This window comes from Lepisma saccharinum, chromosome 12 (genome assembly GCF_977018435.1).
Source record: "Lepisma saccharinum chromosome 12, izLepSacc3.1, whole genome shotgun sequence".
Classification (NCBI taxonomy): domain Eukaryota; kingdom Metazoa; phylum Arthropoda; class Insecta; order Zygentoma; family Lepismatidae; genus Lepisma; species Lepisma saccharinum.
This window is the reverse complement of record NC_139240.1, coordinates 35,270,249-35,292,656: the sequence shown is the minus strand read 5'-3', so window position 1 is coordinate 35,292,656 and position 22,408 is coordinate 35,270,249. Positions and strand designations below refer to the sequence as shown.

At 39.4% G+C, this 22,408-nt stretch overlaps 1 protein-coding gene across 1 annotated transcript in view; it reads left to right on the top strand.

Annotated features, from left to right (window-relative positions):
- Positions 1–22,408, top strand: part of okr (DNA repair and recombination protein RAD54-like okr) — a 37,529-nt gene that overhangs the window by 5,480 nt on the left and 9,641 nt on the right. The window contains exons 3-9 of the mRNA XM_083132055.1: positions 50–246; positions 3,666–3,735; positions 9,681–9,875; positions 12,649–12,867; positions 15,816–15,977; positions 17,218–17,479; positions 21,320–21,479. Of these exons, the coding sequence (XP_082988181.1) occupies positions 50–246; positions 3,666–3,735; positions 9,681–9,875; positions 12,649–12,867; positions 15,816–15,977; positions 17,218–17,479; positions 21,320–21,479 (1,265 nt within the window). The remainder of the gene's footprint in view (positions 1–49; positions 247–3,665; positions 3,736–9,680; positions 9,876–12,648; positions 12,868–15,815; positions 15,978–17,217; positions 17,480–21,319; positions 21,480–22,408) is intronic.

Here is a 22,408-nt window from a genome sequence, read left to right as displayed (position 1 = left end):
GTCTTCAGATATAGTTTGCTGTATTAATTATAATAATTTCACATTGCAGGAAGCTTTGATTCGGAAGATCTTGTCGAAGCCTTTCAAGGTTCCCATCCCCAACTACCAGGGGTCTCTGGCATTCAAGGCACTGGGTGTGAGGCGGCAAGGAGTCAGGAGAGCCCTCCATGACCCCAATGAACCAGGAGCTCTGGTCCTCTACACACCTCCAGAAATAAGCGAGCATGACAAGCTCAAGAGTAATGCGTAAGTAATATAAATCAATTTACATGCCGTAATAATACAACCTTGGTGACAATGAAGTTCGACCAGAAAGGAATACGTGATTAAATGCACAGAGGCATAGGCGGTGGAATGGGTGACCCGCAGAAGTGACGCATGTGTGTAAGAGGAGGCGTGTGAGCAGGCAAGAATCGTGATCCCAGCATGTTGCACCCAAGCTCAGGTAAAGAACGAAAACGGGGAACTATACGCGTGACATTGAACTTCGACCAGGCACCAGACCCATACGGAAAAATTCCAGATAGTGGCGCATTCGACAGAAGCATGACGTCACGGACACGATAAGGGAGTTCGCCGTATATAAGTGCGTGCTGTGCACCGAGGAACCGCAGTGCATCATCACCATGGCCAGGGGCAAACCTATTGACAACACCGTGAGGAGAAGAGTGGTGGAGTTGCAACGAGATGGACTCAGTGTACGGGAAATAGGGCGCCAACTGAACTTACCCAAGTCAACCGTCCACTGCATCATCAAACACCACCAAAATACGGGTACTACAGAGCCAGGTAAGGCCCCCGGTCGAAAACGCCTGCTGAGCGTGCGTGACCTACGGATATTTAGGCGCTATATCCAGACTAACAATCATGTTTCTGTGGCCGAATTACGACTGTGGACTCGAGAACGCTTTCACATTGAAGTGTCAACAAGAACCATTCACCGTTACCTACAGCGATGCGGTTACAGAGTGTACAAGGCGAAACGTAAACCCTTCCTTTCCATGTTGAACAAAGACAATCGACTACGGTGGGCACGCATGTACCGGGGATGGACATTTCGGCAGTGGAACAGGGTTTTGTGAACGGACGAATCCATTTTCAATGTTGTGTATGGGAAAGTACGGAAAACAGTCATTTGTCGGAAGGAGGAACAGAATGAAGCAAAATGTTATGCACGTCGGGTACAGAAACCTGCGTCAGTGATGGTATGGGGATGCATGACGGCATCTGGGGTTGGCCCACTACACGTCTGTGAGGGCAATGTGAATGCACACGCCTATACACGCATACTGGAGCGGCATCTTCCCACAGTGCGAAGGCACCTGTTCCACAGGCGGTGTCTCATCTTTCAACACGACAATGCCAGGCCTCATACAGCGCGGCTGACAAGAGAATGGTTGACTCGCCATCACGTGCGAACTCTGCCATGGCCACCATCGAGTCCCGACCTCTCGCCCATTGAGAATGTGTGGCGTGTTCTTAAGCGACGTGTGCAACAGAGGGGACCCACGACAGTGGCTGCTCTTATCGCCTGCCTGCAGGAGGAATAGCACCGCATCGATGTGGAATACCTTGAACGACTCGTCCGCAGCATGTTCCGACGCATTGCCACAGTTATTCGCCGACGGGGCGGCGTCACACCATGGTAAACAGGATCCCCTCCAACAGTGGTCGAACTTCAATGTCACGTGTAGATGGACGAAAATGTTTTATTTTGTGTGGACACCATACATTGCTGCGTTGCAGCGGAAATTTATGTTTTCCTTTGTTCCATGTAGCCTGCTGAATAAAATATGTTCAGCATATGCATGTGTTCTCCTTCTTTCACAATTCACTCCTATATTTGTGACTGGTCGAACTTCATTGTCACTAAGGTTGTAATAATTATGTGGCATGTGGTCAGCATGACCCCAGTCGTCGTCGTAGATCTTCTATGATTGGGTTATGCTACTCACTTGTAGATCCCCAGCTCCCTCCCCGGCCCCATACACTGGCCAAAATCTCAGGAGGAAAGTTGTTACACTCTTCCCATGATACTCAAACCTATATGTCCCATAGCCAGAGCCCAAAGCTTGAACACTAAACTGCACGTCCATGGTGCAATTTACATACCATTAAACGATTCCAAAGTTTAAACTGAATTTTCAGATTTCATCAATTATGGTACTCGGTTGATGAATATTCGAATGTTTGTGGCTGCAACTGCCTGGTCACTCCCGTACCCTTGACGGACTGTATCCCTTCGAGACTTTTTCTTTTATTAATCAATAGATTTGGATGTTTTATGTCCTTTGTAATTGTCTTCATATAACTGGGGATATTTCTGCATTTTTCTGACATATTTTTCAATTTTTAGGACATTTGTCTGCATATAATCAGTTCCCACATACAAAATGTGTAAAAACTGGTTATATGCAGACAAATGTCCTAAAAATTGAAAAATATGTCAGAAAAATGCAGAAATATTCCCAGTTATAAGAAGACAATTAGAAATTATACAGAAATATGTCTTATGAGAAAATTAAAGAATTATGTTGTAAAAATGCTAAATTGGTAAAATATGCCTTATCAAGTTCGTCTATTTTGGCTGGTTTTCATCAGATACGTAAAGATCTCATCCCAGCATTCAATCCGATGGAAAAAGAATGTTATAAAGTTCCGGGCCCTACTGATTAGTTGTTAACTGTATACTAATATGTTTCATATACTCTAATGTTACTTTTTTTGAATTTTACATTTTCCCACATTTTAATTTTTTTCACCTTGCTGCTGAAAAACTTGAAATCAAGGTTCCACTGTATATTTTAAATAAACTACAAAATACTAAATGAGCTATCTTAAATTTTTTTATGATTTAGATTGTTGGTACTAGAAGACGAGTCAATTTTACTAATGTCTAGTAACCAGTACAATAAGATAAGGTTAATATTATAGGGCTACTTAACAGCATTAACATCATTCGCATTTTTGTTAAACACCACACACAAAGTCGCAAGCACGGTGTTTGCTTTCCGGACCATGAAGGACCAGAAATGAATGATGATCCGGACTGGTAGGATCTAAATGTAAGCGAATTTGTAGGTTACCACTTACATTTCTCTGGAATGGATTGTGTCACTACAGGGCTAAGTTCACCGCATTCCTCTTGGGAGTTGTAAAGAAAACACAGATAACTATAACTATGTATGTATAATAAGGTATATACACATAACACTTGATTACACTTCCCTGCACTCCTGTCGAGGGAAAACTGTTTACACGAAGTTTGCAGCTGGTGTTACAATAACACGCCACTAATGAAACGTAGCCACGTTAGGCTTACGGTATCCATAATTGTGAGCAACGGTTTCCGGCTGTTGCCCAAGTAGCTTCTCCACACACACTGAAAACTGCAGAGTGCAAAGATATGGCAGTAACAAGACACCGCGCTCATGATAAATCAACCAATGGGAGTGTATTTGAGATACACAAATAAACAATTGAAGTTATATGCGAATATAAAGAAAGAATAATCGTGGTTAGTTTTATAGAGAAATCTCCAACACAGGGACAGACTTTTAAAGTGTGTTTTATTGGGCTGTTTATTTGTTTTGTGGTGTTTAATAAAAATATTGCTGGCACATGATGTGAGAATTTTTTTTAATGTTATTCATTTTCTTTTCCAGTGAGAAACAACCTGTTCACGTGGTAGTTGATCCAATTCTGTCAAACGTTCTACGACCTCATCAGCGTGAGGTAAGCTATTCACCTGTAAATATACCACTTTTTTGCTGAAGGTTTATTTTAATATGAGACTATAAAAGACTCAGCTTTTCCTTACTTTACACAGTTAGGAGAGATTTGGTGACATTCATTTCCTACAATTTATCCTTTTTACTAAAGGTGTGACGTGGTACATTACATATTGATTTTTACTGGCACTTCAACCATAGGCGTAGTTTTGCCTGTCTGCTTGGTGGGGGAGGGCCTACCTGGGGCTAACTTCATTCATGCTTTTATCCATTACAAAAATCATCACAGGCATTCTCCTTGGGAGACAGGTGATCCCCACATCAACTTACCCAAAAGAAATGGAATTGTTAAAAGGAATAAATACACTATTATAGATGGTTGCAAATTTATCGAAGAACACATTTTTTTCTTTAGAATAAAGAAGGTATAATTTTAATATGTGATAATATTAATAGGTAATCCAGTGTTCATGGTACTGAGCAAATTATAATGCTGCAAGGCATTTAAAAGCACAATCTACATAGGTAATGGAATAGTAAAAATTTAAATTTCATTATTTTTTATACAACGAAACTTCGCATTTTCCTCATTTTACTACAACTGAAAACCACTTGCGACTAGATTCATTAAGAAAACTTTAAGATGAACTTAGAGAGTAGAGAGGGGATGAACATAGTTGAGATTTGCCATCTTGTTATTTGCTTAATCAAGCCCACCTGCAAGATGTTTCTCAGGGGGGAGGGCAGCAGTACTTCAAGTGGAGAAAAGGTGGGGTGATGCTTTTTCCCAGTTTAGAGAATTCTCGTATAGCATCCCCACTACTAGGATAATTTGCATAGGCACTTAATCTGCTGTCTTTAATCGCACACCTCGTCCATGTTTTCACGCCAAAATTTCAAAATTTGAATTGTATGAAGTCTTTTCAGATATTTCCACCCCCTCTGGGGCGCACTTGCCCTTAACATCTAAACGAACAGACAAAAAAAGAAAAAAAAGCTTAACGAAATCATGTGTATTTTTATATGTAGATATATATTGGACTCTGAAATAAGGTGCACTAAACTGGAACACTATAAGTATTATGAAAATCTTAAGAAGTGTGTATTGAAGAAGTGAATTAAGGAAACTAAGAATTACAGACTATTACAAAATTGAGAACCTTGCAAGCTACTGAATTATTGCGAAAGGTGTGCTATTCTTGGTCTCTATGTAGGCTTAAGGACAAATTCATTTTTATTTAAAGAATTACTATTTTTGCCTGGAAATAAGGTCTGAATGAAAGAAAATATTTAAAAAAGAACATGCACTAATAAATAATGGCATGACGGATGTAGAAAGTTGTTATCTATATGCGAAATATTATTTAATTATCCTGAAAACTAGGCTTTTAAATGAGGATCGTCGACCAAATAACTTTTGTATAACCCTGGCCAATTGACTTCAAAAGAAAACCGATTATGACATTCGAAGCGGGATTTATAAGATCACTTTGCCTATGCATTCTTAAAATTTCTTTCTGAAATTCAAGTCTAAGCTTATTTGCTCGATGCCTGACTTTTACTATTAGTAAGCTCTCTATTAGAAGGAATGATAATTCAGTCATCTGTGCTTTAATTTCCCAAACCGTATGTGCACAACATCAAAGAATGATTTTCCAATAATTTCCAATCTTCAAAATATCATTAAGATTTCTTGCTGTTATTCAACCAGCATAAGCATGTGTTCTTCCACAATAAACTTCTTGTGGGTTACTTGAAACAACAACAAATAAGCTTCTTACCTCCAGAAGAATGAATCTCTCCCGTGTCTCCAAGATACCTGAGATTCCTAGAGCAGCGTCCCTAGAAGTGATCCACAAGATTTGCCCGTCACCAGGAGAGTTGAACACGTTCAACTGCTCCGCCTTCGTGCAATGAAAGATCCAAATAAAGCTGGCACATCTGCATACACATTGGTGACGCGGTGCAACTCACTCAAAAGACTCGGAACAGTGATTTTGCCAATGAACTGTAGTGATCACCACTTAGTGAAACAATTACGCACGATTGAATCGCTTCTACAGGATCGCGACATTTAGGCGTACATCTTTAAATGTCCCCCACGCAATACAGATCCACAGAAACTAAATTCACTACTTTGAACTGGGGCCTTTTCCCTAACGAAGCTGCTATTCTGTTTAAGTCTTTACATTGAATGACGACTTTTCTTTTTCATGTTCGAAAAAACACAATTGCAGGAACTCATTGTTGAAAGGCTACATTTCTGTAAACACTGATTGCAACGCCGCTATTGTTTCCTAGCGCTCCAAGGTGGAAGATCAAAAGAAATAACGGTGATATATTTTCTTTGAAATCTTGTTTCGGAACATATGGTTCCCGTAAAAAGGCAAGGCACATGCACTTCAACTTTCATTGTATTCTATATCATGACATAATTTGAAATTCTTTCATTAAGTGTGATTGCCACACAACAAGAGTAACACATGAAAGTTTCATGAGATTTATCTAATTTCTGTGTGCAGTTTCTCTCTCCTTAATTATTCTATGCATATGTCACATATGTTTGGGGGGCTAATCCTAACTACACCTATGACTTCAACTTTACTTGTTCAGGATTAAAAGAAACACAACTTTGCAGTGACAAGAGCAAGGTTGCCAACGTGCACTGTAACTGAATTACATGTTGTCATCCCCAGTGACTGTACTTTAAGTGGTGAGATGAGCATCTCAGCACATGTTTCCTCTGGTCTATATGCATGACTATGGGTGTGTTTCTTCAGTTCAGTTCAGTTGAACAAATTCAACGCAGATAACTGAGCTCCACAATATCTGGATCTGGATAGAACAGCTTTGATGAAATATGAATATGATAAATAAAAGAATATGTGGATAGTCCATAAAATGGATAAACAATGAAACTGTCCAGATAATGCACACATTCTGATATCCAGACATTGAGGTAATTCGGATATCAGAATATCCAATATCCAGATAGAAAATTATCCAATCTGTATACAATTTTATCCGGATTTGGCCATCCGTATTTATTTTTATTTGTACAGATTTGATTGGTGAGCTCAAGAGTCTGGAATCGCTGACTTCCATGCATCGTTTAGTGCAGCTCATCATTGAATGGCTCGTGTCATTAACATGCCAGTGCTGATCTGATGTCTGCTTCTGCTGGGTCCCCAATAATGTGGGCATCGAAGGGAATGAAGCAGCCAATTGTGCTCCCAAGTCTGCTGAAGCAAATGAAGCTGTTTCAGTCTACCTTCTGCCTGCCAGAGACCTGCAGAATGTGTTTCGTTGCTCCCTTCTTGACATTTGGCAGGAATAGTGGGGTGATGTAACTGGGAACAAGCTTTACACTATCAAGGCCAGCATTGCATGGCATTCCTCATATCAATCCTTCCTGGTGAGAAGAAGTACCATATTTGCCAGCGTGTGAGGCACACCCTCTTTTTTTCTACACTTTTTGAGGAAAAAGCTTTATCACTGAATATTATATTGAATTTACATTATTTCAAATATAAAGTAATATTCATGGTGGTTGCGGTAAACGCGGTTTAAAATTACTTACGTGAAATTTAAAAGATTTCGTAATTCCGCGTTGCACAATTTAATGGTTCAATCCTATTAATTTCGAAGATCCACTGTCTTCATTCACAAAAGGGTACGGCGTTTGAAGCGGAGATGGTACCGCGTCAGTACATTGTTTGTTCCCGGGCAGCGGTGGTTGCGATTTTTCCCGTTCGGCAGCACTGGCGCGTGCATCTTGGTTTGCGTCGTCTGCTTCCTGTTGTCCGGTGGCGTTGCAAGTTGGGGGTTGGGGGGCTGGGCCGTGTTGCTCGGTAATGTGCCGTTCCTGTTCCCCGCGTGGCTGGAGGGGGGTCGAGTATGCGCATAGCATCTTTTCTTTTTCAGGTCGGGGATCTTTCTGAGGACAGGGTGCCAAGTTGGGTGTGCTTGTCCATTGTCTAGGTTTAGTGCTGGTTTCTGCTGGATGATAGCATGGGTTTCTTTGATGGTGTTTTCTATGACAGAGCCCGTTGGGTGAAGTATGGATATGGAGGAGATGGTGTGGTTAGTGGAGTGGAGGTGTTGGGAGAGGCCTGATTTAGGTGTGTCGTTTTTGGAATCTTTTACATGTTCGTTAATCCGTTCTTGGACGGTGTCTACAAGACCACATGCCAATGCCACAACACCTACATTGGCAGAACCATCCGCACCGTCCAAGAACGGATTAACGAACATGTAAAAGATTCCAAAAACGACACACCTAAATCAGGCCTCTCCCAACACCTCCACTCCACTAACCACACCATCTCCTCCATATCCATACTTCACCCAACGGGCTCTGTCATAGAAAACACCATCAAAGAAACCCATGCTATCATCCAGCAGAAACCAGCACTAAACCTAGACAATGGACAAGCACACCCAACTTGGCACCCTGTCCTCAGAAAGATCCCCGACCTGAAAAAGAAAAGATGCTATGCGCATACTCGACCCCCCTCCAGCCACGCGGGGAACAGGAACGGCACATTACCGAGCAACACGGCCCAGCCCCCCAACCCCCAACTTGCAACGCCACCGGACAACAGGAAGCAGACGACGCAAACCAAGATGCGCGCGCCAGTGCTGCCGAACGGGAAAAATCGCAACCACCGCCGCCCGGGAACAAACAATGTACTGACGCGGTACCATCTCCGCTTCAAACGCCGTACCCTTTTGTGAATGAAGACAGTGGATCTTCGAAATTAATAGGATTGAACCATTAAATTGTGCAACACGGAATTACGAAATCTTTTAAATTTCACGTAAGTAATAAAGTAATATGTTGCTCTACCTGGTCTAACTAGGAAACAATACATTTTAATCTTCTTTGTCAAATGCCAGACATTCATCTCCAGAGCTAAATGAAGAATTAGTCTTCATACATGTGCATTAACTCTATGTGACTGGAATGCTCTCGCAAACAGCAAGGAATCTAGAAAGAAATTGTGTAACTCAGAATAGATAATATTTGCAGAAATAATGGTAATAAAAAACTGAGTTTGTTAAAAACAATTAAAATCACACAATAAAAAACACTTTAGGAGTTCTTCCAAGCTTTCGATTCCATCTCATCTCTCGACCAGCCCTGATGATGATTCCGAGATCGACATCTTCCGGCAGACACAGCGAGTAGTGTCAGCGGAACTTCAACCGCGTCACTTTCGTCATCTCTCGATCAACCCTGATGATGATTCCGAGATGGAATCAAAAGCTTGGAAGAACTACAGGGTTTTTTATCGTGCTGTTTGTGTGATTTTAATTGTTTTTAACAAATATGTTGCTGGTACATGGCGTAAGAAGTTTCTTACTGTCAAAAATACTGAGTATCAGCATGTAAAAGTCACCCTGTTTACCAGACCTATTTTTAAAGAGAAAGGATCACTTGCTGCATTTGGACCATCCAATGTGCCATGTAATGTTATTTTAAGTGTACTCAATCTACTGATTTTACTTCCCTCAAACAAACTTTTATCTTCCCAACTGTTTACTATCCATGTTGGGAGATGTTTTAACAAATGTTTTTAGCTTTTTGAGAAGAGCAGGCTCCTTACACTGTTTCTGAGGAAGTTTTTTAGTCTCTCCTTACCATTTTAATGTGGTGTGTTTGTCGTGTGCAGGCCTTTATAACCTTGCACTTTTAACCTTGTTCAAAGGGGCTCTTTACACCCCTTTTTGAACTTTAAGGTAAGGGTTTTAGATAAGAGGATTTCCCCTTTTATACCTTAATGAGTGCAAAATGAACATATGTACCAGCACACCCAATAATTTTAACTCATTCATTTGTACGTCGAGGCATTAGCTGCTTTTAAAATTCAATTATGCATGGCTAATTACAGGAATATACAAATTTATGATTGCATACTAAATTTATTTTGCTTTTCTTCTTGACAGGGTGTGAAGTTCATGTACGATTGTGTGACTGGTGTGAAGATAGAAGAGGGCTTTGGGTGCATCATGGCAGATGAAATGGGTCTCGGGAAGACCCTTCAGTGCATCACCCTCATGTGGACGCTGCTCAGACAGAGCCCAGACTGCAAGCCCTTGATTGACAAGGGCATCGTTGTTGCACCCAGCAGCTTGGTTAAGGTGACCATCTTGTACATTTATTATGACCAGCTCAAATCAAAAAGCAGTGTGTAACATCTGAAAACCGAGACATGTAACTATGTAATATGATTAGGGCTAATCTGGTACTTTTCCAGGAACTGGATGTCTTGTGGCAATTTTGCAAGGTGTAAAAATTCTGGAAATTATGCTCACTGAATAATTGTAATTATTTTAGCAACAATATTGTGTGGGGTATGAATTTTTTTATTAAATGGATATCTTATGCGAAATCAATATTTTCGAAGTAAAATTCTGGAGGAAAATTCATATTAAAATGTATAATTTTTGTAAGAAAAGAGTATTGGTTTCAGTTCAAAGTGCTATTAACTCTGCCCTAAACACAATGTACTGGCACATTTTTTTGTTAGTTGGAAATATATACACTATGTTGCCATTCGTCACCTGACACCCCATACCATTTCGTTATTCCGGTCGCAGCACCACATCAGTATCGTGTAGGGCCACCTTTCACCGCAATGACGTCCGCAACCCTTCGAGGAAGACTTTCCACCAATTTGTGATACGTGTCGACGGAAATCTTGCCCCATTTCTCCTGCAAAGTGGCGCTCCAACTCATCCCAAAGGTGTTCAATGGGGTTGATATCTGGACTTTGGGCTGGCCAATCAAGTTTTTGTACACCCATGTCCTCGAACCACGTGTTCATAATGCCTGCCATATTACATGGAGCATTGTCGTGCTGAAACAGGTATGGGCCAATACCGAATTGTTCCCACAATGTCGGTAGCGCAGAATTGTCTAGAACTTTTTGGTACACATCGGCATTCATGTTTCCCCGAACTAAAACAAGAGGACCAACACCATACCACGAAAAGCAGGACCACACCATGACGCTACCTGTGCCGAATTTCACTGTGGGTACGATACAGCCCTGTAAACAGCATTCACCGGGCATACGCCACACCCACACACGTCCATCGGACCGCCACATCTGGTAGCACGATTCATCACTCCATAGGATGGATTTCCATTGTTTGAGAGTCCAATGGGCAGCGTTCCTTGCAGCACTGTAACCAACGGGTCGCATTGTAGACTGTGAACTGCTGCATGATCATGAAAACCAAGTGCGACGATCTCCCGGCGGACAGTATGATCACTTGCAGTATTACTGGAAGCCGATCAAAACTCCTGTGCCACCATCTGTAACGACGTCTTCCGGTTTGACTTCATCACACGTTTCAAGCATCGACGGTCACGATCTGTTAATATTTTCAGTTTACTGGGTCTGAGTAAGCATGTCATGACCCCCTCTCGCTTCCACTTCACGATAACATCACTCACTGTCGACCAAGATATCTGAAATATGTTGGAAATTTCGCAGGTCGAATGCCCAAACCTGTGAGTTCCAATGATTATCCCTCTTTCCGCCTCACTCAGTTCGCGTCGTCTGTCCATATTGACTGCTGTAGCTGGTATGAGTGTGTTCTCAATTGGCTGTATGACGTGTACAGACAATCCCGAGCACTTTTTGAGGGGTGTCCGGTGACGAATGGCAACATAGTGTATATTACATAGGTGTTTTCTTTAAGGAAAATATAGTGTAGAATGCAACTGCAAGTGTAAGTATGTGGGTAAAACTAACCATCCAGTAAGAGAGAGAGAATTCTAGATGTTATAGGATTTTATTGGGTTTTGCAGGGCATGTAATGGAAATACAACATGCAGCTTCACCTGACAATACGAGAAATCACTTTAATAATAATGAATTTGGGAATCTTTATTTCATTCTGGCATCAACAGTCTGTAACTTCCAGTGATGATAAATATATAATTACACCCAGGAGATCTGGCAACTGTTTGATCGTAGGTATTGTCACAAATAAACTATTCAACATCTTTAATTTGCATTGGGTCTAAAAAGAAATTGTGAAACTTCTCCACTTGTAATAAGAGATGATGCACTGTTATGAGAATAGAATAAAAACATATTTATTCAGAAAGCTGGTATAAAACACCCAGACCTTGTCCCTCCTTCAAACCACTTGGGTTTAAAGAGATGAAATCAAATGTTATGTTAGGACAGCATGCTATGATGCTAGGGGTCCTGGGTTTGAATCTTGGCCTGGTTATGTGTGTGCTCCGTCAGTGTCTCTTCATCATTCATCCTCGTCTTTGCGATTAGTCAAAAGTGGCAGATAAGAGAAGTAAAACAAATCAATACATCAATCAATCAAAACTTAGGTGTGTTTTAGTACAGGGTGCAACAATGAATTGGGCAATTTTGCAACACTGAATATAGCTAGGAATTGTGGAAAGGGGCACAGCTCACATTCGCTGTAAAAGAGTATTACAAAAACAATAGTTACATGTCCACACAGTCTTTTTGGTAGCTTACACATTACATTGCGAAGCTTGATTACCTCTTCCCGGATCTGATCTTTAGAACACGTTTCCATGAAGATTTTTAATCAATATTTTGATGATAAGTGCAGAAATCACTGGATCATGACTTGGAATATTAAAATGTTTCCAAAATGTACACTGCACAGACACGTACCTATCCTGGTTTAGTAGTACGATTTTACAATGTGACAATTATTCTGTGACCTGTTTCACGACTCCATCATAACTGAATTGTAAGACTGGGGCTGCAATGTGGCAGTAGTGATGTTACCGTTGATGCAACAACTATTCCACACCCAGTGTTGCAAAATTGCCCAATCCGTTACCGCACACTGCATATGCCTACATTCATGCATAATGTAACTAATATTAATGTCATTCCTCTTTCAGAATTGGTACAATGAGATCAACAAGTGGCTTGGTGGACGTGTGAATTCCTTAGCGATTGACTCAGGGTCAAAGGACGAGATAGACAGAAAGCTCACTGCATTTATGAACACGTATGGCAGGAGGCCTGCGAATCCCATCCTCATCATCTCATATGAGACGTTCCGTCTTCATGCACACGTCTTGCACAAAGGAGAAGTGGGGCTTGTTTTATGTGACGAGGTAAGTTCTGCATTTCTTTGACAGCTCAGAAATTGGTCACATTCACATTTGGATGTCATATTGATGCTGATTATTTTCATTGTATCCTTTCACTGCATTAATGGTGTAGTGGTAATGTCGTAGCCTTGTATTCAATGTTCGATACCCGGTGGAGGCACGTAGTTGCTCGGATTCCACTTTAAACTCTAAGTCCAGTCCTGATTCGCTTATCTATGAATAAAGTGAACTTAATTTAACTCCACTATATTAATAATAATGATTCTGAATGTACTTACCAATAATTTTTAGGAACAGATATTTAACTGACTTTTTAATAGAAACTAGGAATGGATTGCTACAAAATTGATGCTGTTAAAGTATCAATATAAGTGAGTGAGTTTGTGTTGTAAGTCTACTTTATGCTTACTTTTTAAGTAAGGCTAATCGGGCTGGACCCACAGTTCAAAATGGGATCCAAACCACTACATGCCTCAATCAGGTATCAAACCTTGGACCCCTAGATTACAAGGCGACAACGGTTATCACTATGCTATGACCAATCAGCATTGGGCATACATGCCCCCACACAAATAACCACAGGCCAACCTAAGTACAAGGGCCATTAGGTTGGCATCAGGGAAAGCTTGTGAGAGCTATTTTCCCAGAAACTTATACCCCCCACCCCCAATTAGAATCATGGGTCATGTTTACCAACCAGTTGTCACTCATGGGAGGGGTAGAAATGCTTTATTTATAAAGAACCAACCATTGTTAGGCTAACAGTAGCCATTTTGGAGAACAAAAACCATGTGCTCCAAATCACATGTTTACTAAATCTTTTATTCTTTACTGAAAATCAGAGATAACACTCACCCATAGGTAAAATCATGCCTAATTTATTAAAAGTAAACTCATTTGCAATTATCTGGCATAACTAAGCCAGAAAAGCTGAAAAAACACTTTTGTTTATGCTTTTTAAGCAATTGATAACTCTGCCATCTGGTGGGAGAAAGTGGCAATTCTCCCAAAGACAAGGAAAGATCTCAAAGGACACAGACCCACCTGAGAGCAGGTCAGCTTGGAAGTTGCTGGTAAAATCCAGTGTGTGAATGGCCACCTGTGCCAGCAACAAAGGATACATAAAGGGAAAAGGGATCTAAGGTCCTGTTACAGTAAACACAGGCCTAAGTGTGTGTGACCAAGTGGGATATTGTGTCCACAAGTGCATTTAAGGATCCCAGTGAAAATTCAGCAAAATAGCGAGTTTTGTGTCCCTCATCCCATGTGGAAATCCAGACCACATGGTCGGCAGAACTGACGCCATAGAAGCATCCATAGGATATCAGAGAATATCCAAGTTGTTCTTAGCCATCCATCCAAGAAAAGCCAGGAAAACTCATTTATCACCCCCCAAAGCCTTTGTTATACCAAGGAAGCACATAATCTTAAATTTTTAGTGTGGTGTACCACTAATTTGTCCATGTGTCGGGATGTGGCGATAAAGAGTGAAATAGTGTGTGTAAGGCCCCAGGTATGATTGATATAGTGTGAAAACGGCTGATATGTAAGTACAAAATCTTTTGTATATCTTTTTTGTGTCTTGTACAGTGAAGTGCTCATGTTTGGTGGCAGCTATGCCACAAGCGATGTTCTTTTCAATGAATAAATATGTCGTTTAAAGGTGTCTGACCTTCTATCATTTTAGTGAATCATAAGCCTATTAAGCCCTCCTCTAGTTACCGATTATTAAAGTTAGGCTAAAGTTCGTCTGTTGCTTAACAGATATCTCAGGGGATATCTGTTACTATACGGAACACCACACGTGGAATAGGGTCTGCGTGTGGCCGCGTAAAGCGTGGTTCTCTTTTGTTTTTGCTGTTTTTGATATATTATATATTTAAAGTTAACCTTTTGTAAAACCAACTTTAAAGCAACGTAATATAATATAAGCACTCCCCCAAAAACTGATGAATGCAATAGATTTGGCTTACAAATATAAACTGCATACTTTTATAAAACCAGTATATATGAATTATACCTACCAATTTGACTATTCAGAATACCGTATTTACACATGTATAGTGCGCGTGTGTGTATAATGTGCACTCTGGTTTTGGATGGGTAAAAGTGACAAAAAATTATATCTCGTATATAATGCGCAGTACAATCCAGTTTCAAGAAATGGCTTTCTTAGTTGTAGGTCGTAAAGCTGTTGCTATGCTCATCAAGAGTGAATGACATCATACCTATTCAATTGCTCATTCCTTTATTTTCAAAATATATACTTTTTCTTTCCGTGACTAATGTAACATTTATACGAGGCACATTCAGGACCTTCCAAATAGAAGTTAGCAGCACAAGATTTCTTCCATTGGAACTTACACACTCCATGTATGTCATATTATTTGGTCAGTAATATATTTTAATTTTTATTATCTTCTTCCTTATGTTTTCTTTCATCCAAAGTACCATAAAAATCAGAACGTTTCTTCATTTTTTTATGAACTTACTTCAATCGCTTTTCACATTAGTGTCGTTATCTTGTATGGAATACTGTTTCCATATTCAGAAACTGCAGTATTCAAGCTATACAACGATATATAACATGATATGGTTCCGTAAACATGAAAAACCAACACAAGTGTCCCAAAATCATGGAATTGACCCTGTACGGTTTCATATTGGCTGTCTGAATTATTCCATGCATAATACGCACCTCAGTTTTTGGGGGCAAAAATTTTGGAAAAAAGTGTGCATTATACATGAGTAAATACGGTATATATTAGCTATTATCTTTGCTAAAATGTTACCTTTAGTGACATTTTCTGAAATTGAGTGGAAATGTGGACATAGAACTTAAATTTCATTATTTATCTAAAATTATTTTGGGTGTTCTTTTGACCATTGTTAGTTATTCTAGGTGATATTTGTTGTTCTTGTTGTTAATACTATTATTATTATTATACCAGGGCCACAGACTGAAAAACTGTGAGAACCAGACATACCAGGCACTGATGGGACTGAATGCCAAGCGACGAGTGCTTTTGTCTGGAACACCAATTCAGAATGACTTGCTCGAGTACTTCAGCCTGGTGCATTTTGTGAACCAGGGAATCTTGGGAACAGCACAGGTTTGATGGCTTTTTGTTAATTTATAGCTATAATTTTTAGGACTGAACTGAGTTTGATGATACCAGGGTGGCTACTCACCGGGAATTCTGGAAATTATGCATGAATTATTGTTTCCGGGAATTATGCGTGAATTCTGCTTGAATTTTTCTCCATAGACGTGAAAAATTGCAACTTTTATTAATCCAAATCCAATTGAATTTATACATATTTAATGATGCCCCGAGGAAAGTATTTTTACAGTTTAGCTTTTATTTCTATCAAGAAGTGAAAGGAAAAGAAAGCTGCGTGGAAAATAAAACAGAATTCTCTCAATCCGTTTGGTTTGTTAGTATTCTGAGAGGCGGTAATACATAAGATTGAAATAGATAAAACATTTGCTTGTATACCCTTGAATATTTGGAAAGTTTGCCTTGAAAACCGGGAATTGTACTTGAATTTTATCATAGTCCTAGAGTGGTCACCCTGGATACTCTTATTGATTCACAATGATACTGATGCTTAAATTGTAAATTGTAACAATTCAAAGAAGTTCAGAGTATTTATAAGTTTGGAACTATGTCATATCAATCTTTAAAATATTCTATATTTCACATGAGATGCTCATTCAATCACAAAACCCATTTCCCCGCACAGTTGTTTCAAAAATAATGAAAATTATTCATTTTGTTTAACTTCCAGGATATTTAGACTCCACAGAAGTGTTCCTTGGCATTTTTGTGGAGCCTACAAATTGATTGATTGATTTTGTTTCTATTATTTTGCTTTTCTGCCACTTGACTAATTGCTAAGACAAGGACGAGTTGTGATATGATGAAATTGATGGAAGGACACTCACAAAGAACACCCGTGCGAGAATTTGAACGTAGGACCCCTGGCATCCTATCATGTAATGCTAACCACTCCACAATGGAGGATGGCCTAATAATTTTGGATACTGATACATTCATATTGTCTTAGCCCAAATAATTTTAAGTTCTTGAACCGTCCAAGAATGTGTATCAGTTAATTCACAATGTTTTAAGTGCAACAATTAAAAAGTATACAAGGACAACATGACCTTTACTTTTCTTACTGTGCGCAATTTTCACTGACCCTGTGAAAGACAAAAAATTCTGGAAGGGTGTCGGGAGATATTCTATAAAACAAACTGATATTTTCCGATACCAATGCATCGGCTCTATGTTTTACACAGCAGGAGCTGTATTTTAGCTTAACATGAAAATGTTCATTCATGTACAGGAATTCCGAAGGAAATTTGAGACGCCGATCCTTCGTGGACAAGATGCAGCCGCAACGGAAGGTGATCGAAAGAAGGCTCAGGAGCGTCTGGAGGAGCTGGTGGGAGTGGTGAACCGGTGCCTCATCAGACGAACATCTTCCCTCCTCTCTCGATACTTGCCTGTCAAGATAGAGCAGGTGGTGTGCTGCAAGCTCTCTCCTCTTCAGCAGAAGCTCTACAGGAACTTCATCAACTCTGAAGCTGTTCGCAGCACTATGAGAGGTAAAGGCTTTTGATTGCCATAGCGTTAGGTCAGTTGTTCATTTTTTTTGTTAATGATAACCCGTGGCGCAAGAGCCGTTTGAGGGCCCGAGTCTACCTACAGACTGCCAGCCTCACTCCCATCTGATTCTACTCATTCACTCACCCAAAGTGGGAAATCATCCAACCTGTTACGGGGTGACCATTGGTCAGCACAACGAACCTCCAGTCATTGCAAGTTTTCATGATCAGGGTTATTGAAGGCAAGTATGCCGACGTGTGCATCCAGTAGGTATGTAGTGATTTCATGTTCATAATCGGGGCTTGATGAATGCTAGTGGTATTTTGTTTTTGATGGGACAGATTAGTCGGTACTCTATCCGTATTGGTTGATATTGGCATATCGGTAAAATTATCGATTATTTTAATGATTCGATATACCTATAAATATCTTGTAAGTTAGTGCAAATTTGTTTTTTATAATTTGTGTGAATGATCTCCATGCCTTACTTTGTAAAAAAATAAATATCTAAATATGCAACTTCTGTTGTATTGCAGTCACCTGGAAACACATTTAATAAGGATGTCAATGAACCATTCAAGTTCTTCAAGGACCATTTGCTATTTTAAATTGGTTATTGGTATCAGTAAATTTAATATCAGAACTTGATCAGTATTGGCCAAAATTTCATGTATGGATATAAACATAGCACTCTCCATTCCGTATTTTTTAAAAGTGTCTTCTTTTGCATTGTGAAAGATTGGTTCATCTATTATTTATTAGGAGGTTAATGAACCATTTAGGTTCTTCAAGAACCTTTTGGAATTTTGTTTCAGTTATCACTAAATTTTATGACAGTAGCTTATCAGTAAAGCCCGGATTTCTATGTAATTACATATTTTTTCCTTTATATGTACAAGCGTGGAATTAAAATATATTGACGAATTACGTCAGTAGAGATGTCACAGTGAAGTTTTATATTACATATTTTTACATATTTTACTAAATGTTACATATTCCTAAGATATGAAATATTTTTTACATAAAACAGTCCTTAAGAGGAAAATCCAATGAACTTTTGGCTTACTAGTTAAAAAAGTATCTTCTCACTTCCCGTCCCCATTTCCAGGTCTAAAAAAATATAGTACCTTAAAAGTGCGATTTGCCTTCGTTGTACGTACATAGCAGTTCGTTGATTCGCCGCATCGTAACAATTACATCAAGATTCGACAGTGTTTCAGTTTCCAGTTTGTAACATGGAGCGGCAAGCAACACACAGCGAACGAAGAGAACCAACAATGGAAGGCGGCAAGTACAACGCTGAGAGGCACTTACCTTTCATCCGTACATTGTTGTGATCGTTTTGATTTTTGCAGCCGGCAGCGACAAATCTTGAATGAAGTATTGTTAACTCAACCGTAGAATTTCGTATATATATTTCGTCGCCTTTTCATTTTAACCATTGGAGTTTTAAGAAGAGCTTGCCTCAGTATTTAAACAGTGTTTTAGCTGTAGAAAGCTGGAATGGCTCCGCCTACCTCCTCGTTATCTCAAAAGTTGCGATCTTGGATAGCAGTCGATGATGCATTTACTACGGATGGTAAAGTTATTTTTTGTCGAGTGTGCGATAAAAAAGTTGGGTGCAGTATGAAGTCTCAATTAGATCAACATGTTCGCACTTCACTTCATGTGAAAAACAAACAACTACGGAGTGAAAAGAAGCAAGTTTTACTAACCCAGATGCAAGAGGATTCTTCATTCAGTGTGTTTTTACAAGGAAATGTGCGAAGCAATGATTGCAGCAAACATCCCTTGGTATAAAATTCAAGTACCGAAGTTCCGGGATTTTCTGGAAAAATATTGTGGCCGTAAACTTCCTGACGAGTCAACCCTTCGAAAGCGATATCTTCCACATTCCTACAAAGAAACTTTAGAATCAATTAGGGCAGAAGTAGGCAGTTCCTATGTGTGGATTTCCATTGACGAAACAACTGATGCTTTGGGACGGTCTGTAAGTAATTTCATTGCTGGAACGCTAATTGCTGATTCTCCATCTACACCACATCTCATTGCATGCAAAGTTCTAGAGCGTACTAATCATTCCACCATAGCACGATTTGTTAATGACAGTCTTAAATTGTTGTATCCGGATGACGTACAAGAAGAGAGAGTTCTTCTCATGTTCACAGACAGTGCGTTATACATGTTAAAAGCTGCTACGGCACTTAGTGTTTTATCTTAACTTGATCCACTTTACTTGCTTGGCACATGCTCTCCAACGCATTGCTGAGGAGGTGAGAGGCAATTTCCCGGAAGTCAACCAACTTATTTCTTCCACGAAAAAGGTGTTTCTGAAGGCACCACAATGTGTGCAAGTTTACAAGGAACAATTGCCAGGTGTACCACTTCCTCCGGAACCTATTCTTACTAGATGGGGCACTTGGATCCGGGCAAGTACGTTTTACAACGAACATTTTGAAGAAGTGAAATTTGTGCTTGACTCATTTTCGGCGGACTCAGCTGTATCGGTACGCACTGCTCAAAATCTCTTCAAGGACACCAAACTTGCTTGCGATATGGCATACATAAACAGCAATTTTGGTTGGATTGATACAAGCATAAAAAAACTTGAAACTGTTGGGCTTCCTCTCCTGGAAGCCATGGATATATATGAGGATGCAAGAAAGAAACTGTCTGCTGTTGGAGGAGATGTGGGAGAGAAAGCTCGAAGAAAATTTGACGCAGTGACTGAAATAAACCCAGGTTACGTCAGCTTATTTACAGTGAGCCACATTCTCAATGGTGAAACAGTTAACCCTCCCAATGATATTTCCCCCGACCACATTCACCTCCTGAAGTACGCTCCGGTTACTTCTTGTGACGTGGAGAGAAGTTTCTCTGCGTACAAGAACATATTATCTGATCGGCGACAAACATTTACTTCTGAACATTTGGAAATGTACCTGGTAACATATTGTAAGTTAAATAATTAAATACAGTGCATGCCCCAAGATCAAAGGTAACCTGAATTTTTGTAAGTGATTTTTGAGTGAAAAATTTGGGCAACGAAAATTTACTACTGAACATTTTGAATGGTACCTGCTGACATTGTATATTAAATATTGAATATATTCAAATTGTGGTTAATATTTTTGCTCTATAAGAACATAAAAAATACTTAATGTAGGCATTGTAATATTGTAACTTCAATTTTTGTAAGTCTTTTTGAAATAAACATATCCCTTTGTGAGGAAAAAATGTAACAAAAATAGGAAATAACGTTTGAAATAAATATTTATAGTACATATTTCATTATGGATTTACATATTTTTTACATATTTCAGACATTTTTATTACATATTTATGTACATATTTTAGGGGTTGATATTACATAAAAATCCGGGCTTTACTTATCAGTATTGGCCCTTTCCTTAAATATTTATGACCTTAATATCTCGTAATAAAAATAATAATAGCCTCTATGCCTTCAGTTTGAATGAAAGACTTTGGTTTTAGTGTGTATTTTTTGCTTATTGGTTCTTTTTCATTCTTTTCCCAGATATTTATTGAATTTGTGTCATTTTTACAGGTTTCTTAAATGCATTTTGCTTCTTTACAGAGCCATTTTGGCCTTCTTGGTGTTATTTACTTCTACTAGATTTAGGGCTTAGCTAATGCCACTTGTAACCAATTTGAATGCTGATATTTGTACTGATTTCCAGCAACAAATATGGTGTATAGTGATTAAATGAGACATTATTGAACTCTTTCTGTAGTTGAATGATATGTAACAATTTCGGCTAATTGCAATTCTGTAAAGCATTATTGCTATTGTTGTACATATTGAGATGTTTTTCCAGCTGGTGGAAAAGAAGGGAAAGTGAGTCTCTCAGCCTTGTCGTCCATCACGTCTCTCAAGAAACTTTGCAACCATCCAGACTTGGTTTATGAGAAGATCCAGGAGGAATCCGAAGGATTTGAAGGGGCTCTGAAGTGCTTGCCAGAGAAGTATGATACCAAGTGAGTATACATCTTAAGGGTTTTCTATAGCTGTACGTGTCATATTCATCTTATCTGTGTCAAAAGTTTCTGGTGCTGTTACCTTAGTAGTTTCATTGGTTGCCTGCCACCTTTGTAGTTTTCTTTATGTAAATAAAATTTTGGTTAGTATTATTTCAGCCTACAATTTTTTCTCTCTGTTGTACTTGATAGTGCTTTGTCACAAATTCCTGACTCATTTAAGCTTATGGCTTTCCCCAATGAATGTTTCCACTGCATGTATCCACTCACAATACCAAAGATTGTCAGCATCATCTCAAGTCAACAAATTCATTCTCTCTCTCTCTATCTCTCTCTCTCTCTCTCTCTCTCTCTCTCACTCTCTCTCTCTCTCACTCTCTCTCTCTCTCTCTCTCTCTCTCTCTCTCTCTCTCACACTCTCTCACTCACTCTCTCTCTCTCACTCACTCTCTCTCTCTCACTCACTCTCTCTCTCTCTCTCTCTCTCTGTCCATTTCAGTATCAGCCAATACCAGTGGTATCGGTATCAGAAAGTATCGGTTGGAATTCATCTACCAATACCAGAGGATACTTTTCTCGCATATTGGTCTTTCAAGGGGTCCGCAAACATGCTACGACACTTTTGTGGAGTCTAATTATCCCTGGAAATTATGCAAAAATCACTTCTTCTTTTTTTATTTTGCAAGTACATTATATCTATTTTAATATTTGATGTAATTCTTGAATATTCTAAAGCAAGTTTCTTGGTGAATTCATGCATATTTTTGGGGAGAAGAATATTTACACACCAGTATTGAACGTTTTGAACAAATTTTAATTATTGCAATTTTCAAGAATCAATATCTGTATCTGTGGGAATTGCTGAGAGTATCGGTATCTGTTCAAAGTAGTATCACCTAAGCCCTAATCATAACTCATCCTCATCTTCC